At 69.6% G+C, this 2,757-nt stretch overlaps 1 protein-coding gene across 1 annotated transcript in view; it reads left to right on the top strand.

The window, feature by feature from the left end:
- Positions 1-2,757, top strand: part of BRD3 (bromodomain containing 3) — a 21,301-nt gene that overhangs the window by 5,132 nt on the left and 13,412 nt on the right. Inside the window, exons 5-6 of the mRNA XM_010856793.1 lie at positions 1-41; positions 1,662-2,033. Of these exons, the coding sequence (XP_010855095.1) occupies positions 1-41; positions 1,662-2,033 (413 nt within the window). The remainder of the gene's footprint in view (positions 42-1,661; positions 2,034-2,757) is intronic.

Raw genomic sequence — 2,757 nt, 5'->3', positions numbered from 1 at the left:
CCATCATCCCCGTGGTCCCTCCCACGCCGCCTGTCGTAAAGGTGAGCTTTCCCGGGGTCCCGGGCGTGGGCTTGTGTGGGTGGGCGGGGGCTGCTCTGTCCCTTCCCCGGGCACAGGCTGCCCCTGGCGCACTGGGCACACGGGCCTCTGGACCGGTCCTGTCTGCCCACGCCTGCGGGGTGGGCCGTGATTCCTGACACCGACGCTCGGAGCCGCAGGTCACACAGCTGGCGAGGGCGGCTGGGCTGGGACTGCTGCGTCTCTGGTGTACATGGGTTCCCGGCGGGGCGTGCAGGGGGTGAGGGCACACTCGGATTTCCAGTGGTTGGCGGTGGCGGCCTCCTTGCGCGCCCCTTCCTGGCTTTGCCAGGAGCCTCCCCCGCAGGGCCTGGGCTTGGAGCGCTTGCTTTCCGCGAGGTCCGCGGCCAGCAGGGACGGCCGAGGGTCCCGCTCCCACTGACACACACCGTCTTCTCCGGTTTGACCCTCACAGCAACCCTCGGGGGCAGGCAGTGTTTCCCCCATCTTTCAGATGAGGAGGCAGGCGCTCAGAGGGGTTAAATGGCTCCCCCAAGGTAAAATGCCGCTCGCCCTGCCCGGCGGCCTCCACTGCCTGCCCTTGGGCGGCGCTGGCAGGCTGTCCTGCCCAGCACTCTGCTGCCTTGGAGCATGTCCCGTCTGCCGCGGCCCGTGAGCCCAGGGGCCCCGCGGCGCGCTTGGCCTGCCGTGGGCACCATGACGTGTGTGTGTGGGTGGCTGGCTCGTGCCTGCCGGCCTGGGGGCAGGGGCTTGGCTGGGGCAGTGCCCTTGGTGGCTGGCCTTGGTGGCGTGCACGCTGCGGACCCTGGGGAGGCCACCGGCCGGGTGCTCGTGGCTCCCGGGGGCTGTCCCGCCTGCCTGACGGCGGTGGCGGGGGGCGGACCCTGAGCTGGTCTTGGGGTGGCTCTGCACCCTGGCTGCCCAGGCGCTCGACACTGTCTCCCCATGGTGCCCGCCCAGCAGGGGCGGGCGGATTGTCTCAGTGTTCCCTCCCTGGGCGGGGAGCCGCTCCTAAGGTCAGCTCTGGACCTGCCCAGCACTCTGCCACAGGGTCCCGGCCCCCAGACCTTGCGCCCCTCCTGGTGTCTCCGGTGCCCCGCCCCGCCGCCTGCATGCTCCTCCCAGCCCCTCATCCTGCGGCTGCCACTGTCCGCGGAGCGCCCGCTTTGAGGCCCGTGTCGGGGACGCCCCTCCAGCCTCTGACCTGCAGGGGTCTCTCATCTCTGCTGTCCCTGAGCCCCACTGGGTACCGTGTTGGTCGCAGAGGGACCCTGGTATTGCAGGCCCCTAAGCCGTGGTCTGGGCACAGGTGTGGGCACAAGTGGGCAGCGTGATGCGTCTCAGGGTAACGAGCGCCCCGTGACCGTGGGGCCTGGGGCCCGGGCAGCCTCAGAGTCCACCTCACCACCGCCAGCTGTGTGACCTCGGGCAGGCGCCGTGGCCCCTCTGAGCCTCGGCGTCCTGCGTGGCGCGGGGGCCTTGGGAGGGCGGCTGTGGCCGTGCATGCCCTTGCTTCGCTCGGGGCCTGGCGGGCGGTCCGCGCTCCAGGAGCGCCTTTGGGCGGGTCCTGGTCCCCCCTGCCCCCCGTGGGCGCCGGCTCATGGCCGTCTCCGCTGTCACAGAAGAAGGGCGTGAAGCGGAAAGCAGATACCACCACGCCCACGACGTCCGCCATCACGGCCAGCCGCAGCGAGTCGCCCCCGCCGCTCTCGGACCCCAAGCAGGCCAAGGTGGTGGCGCGGCGGGAGAGCGGGGGCCGCCCCATCAAGCCGCCCAAGAAGGACCTGGAGGACGGTGAGGTGCCGCAGCATGCGGGCAAGAAGGGCCGGCTCTCTGAGCACCTGCGCCACTGCGACAGCATCCTCAAGGAAATGCTCTCCAAGAAGCACGCGGCCTACGCCTGGCCCTTCTACAAGCCGGTGGACGCCGAGGCCCTGGAGCTGCACGACTACCACGACATCATCAAGCACCCGATGGACCTGAGCACCGTCAAGGTATGGCATGGACAGAGGGGCCGTCCCGCAGGCCCAGGGCGTGGCCCGGCTCCCTCCGCCTGCCCGCAGCAGCAAGCAGGGCCTTGGGGCTGGCCCGGGGCGCGGCAGGGACTGGCAGCAAGCTGTGCTCTGCCTCGTCCCCTCTGAACCTGTGGCTTCCCGTCACCTCTTTCTGTGGAACCGCTTTGGTTCTTCCGTTTCTTCCTGTCCTGGTGCGTTTGCGGGTCTCTGTAACGCTAGGCGAGGAGGCCCTTCACAGTCCAGCCCCTCCCAGGATAGACACGGGTCTTGGAGGAGGCCGTGGAGGAGCTGGCTCCAGGATCCCCGCTCTCTCAGGCCCTGCACCAGGGTCTTCCTGCCCCGGGGGCTTCTCCCTTGGTTTTTGTGGGCATTGCAGTGGGTCAGGCCAGGTGTGGACAAGCAGAGAAGAGCAGGCTTGGGCCAGGCAGGGATGGAGGGGGCTTCCTGGCTGGTGGCAGCCCAAGGGCAGGAGGTCGGGGCTGTGAGCTCCTGAGGGGTCTTCCCCGCGTGGATGAGGGGGCTCAGGCCTAACACAGCTCTGCTTCCTCAGCCCGTTTCAGTCTCTCGTGGTCTGAGGGGTGTCCCCGGCACATTGGCGTGTGTGGCCTGCAAAGCTGCCCCCACAGAGGGGAGAGGGGGTTCTTTGCACCTGTGGGGTCGGGGCCCTGAGCTGCCGGTCTCAGTCATTCTGCCCCCACTCCGC

This window comes from Bison bison, unplaced genomic scaffold (assembly GCF_000754665.1).
Source record: "Bison bison bison isolate TAMUID 2011002044 unplaced genomic scaffold, Bison_UMD1.0 scf7180017854395, whole genome shotgun sequence".
Lineage (NCBI taxonomy): Eukaryota > Metazoa > Chordata > Mammalia > Artiodactyla > Bovidae > Bison > Bison bison.
Note: the sequence above shows the minus strand (reverse complement) of the source record. Positions and strands in the feature narration are given on the sequence as shown.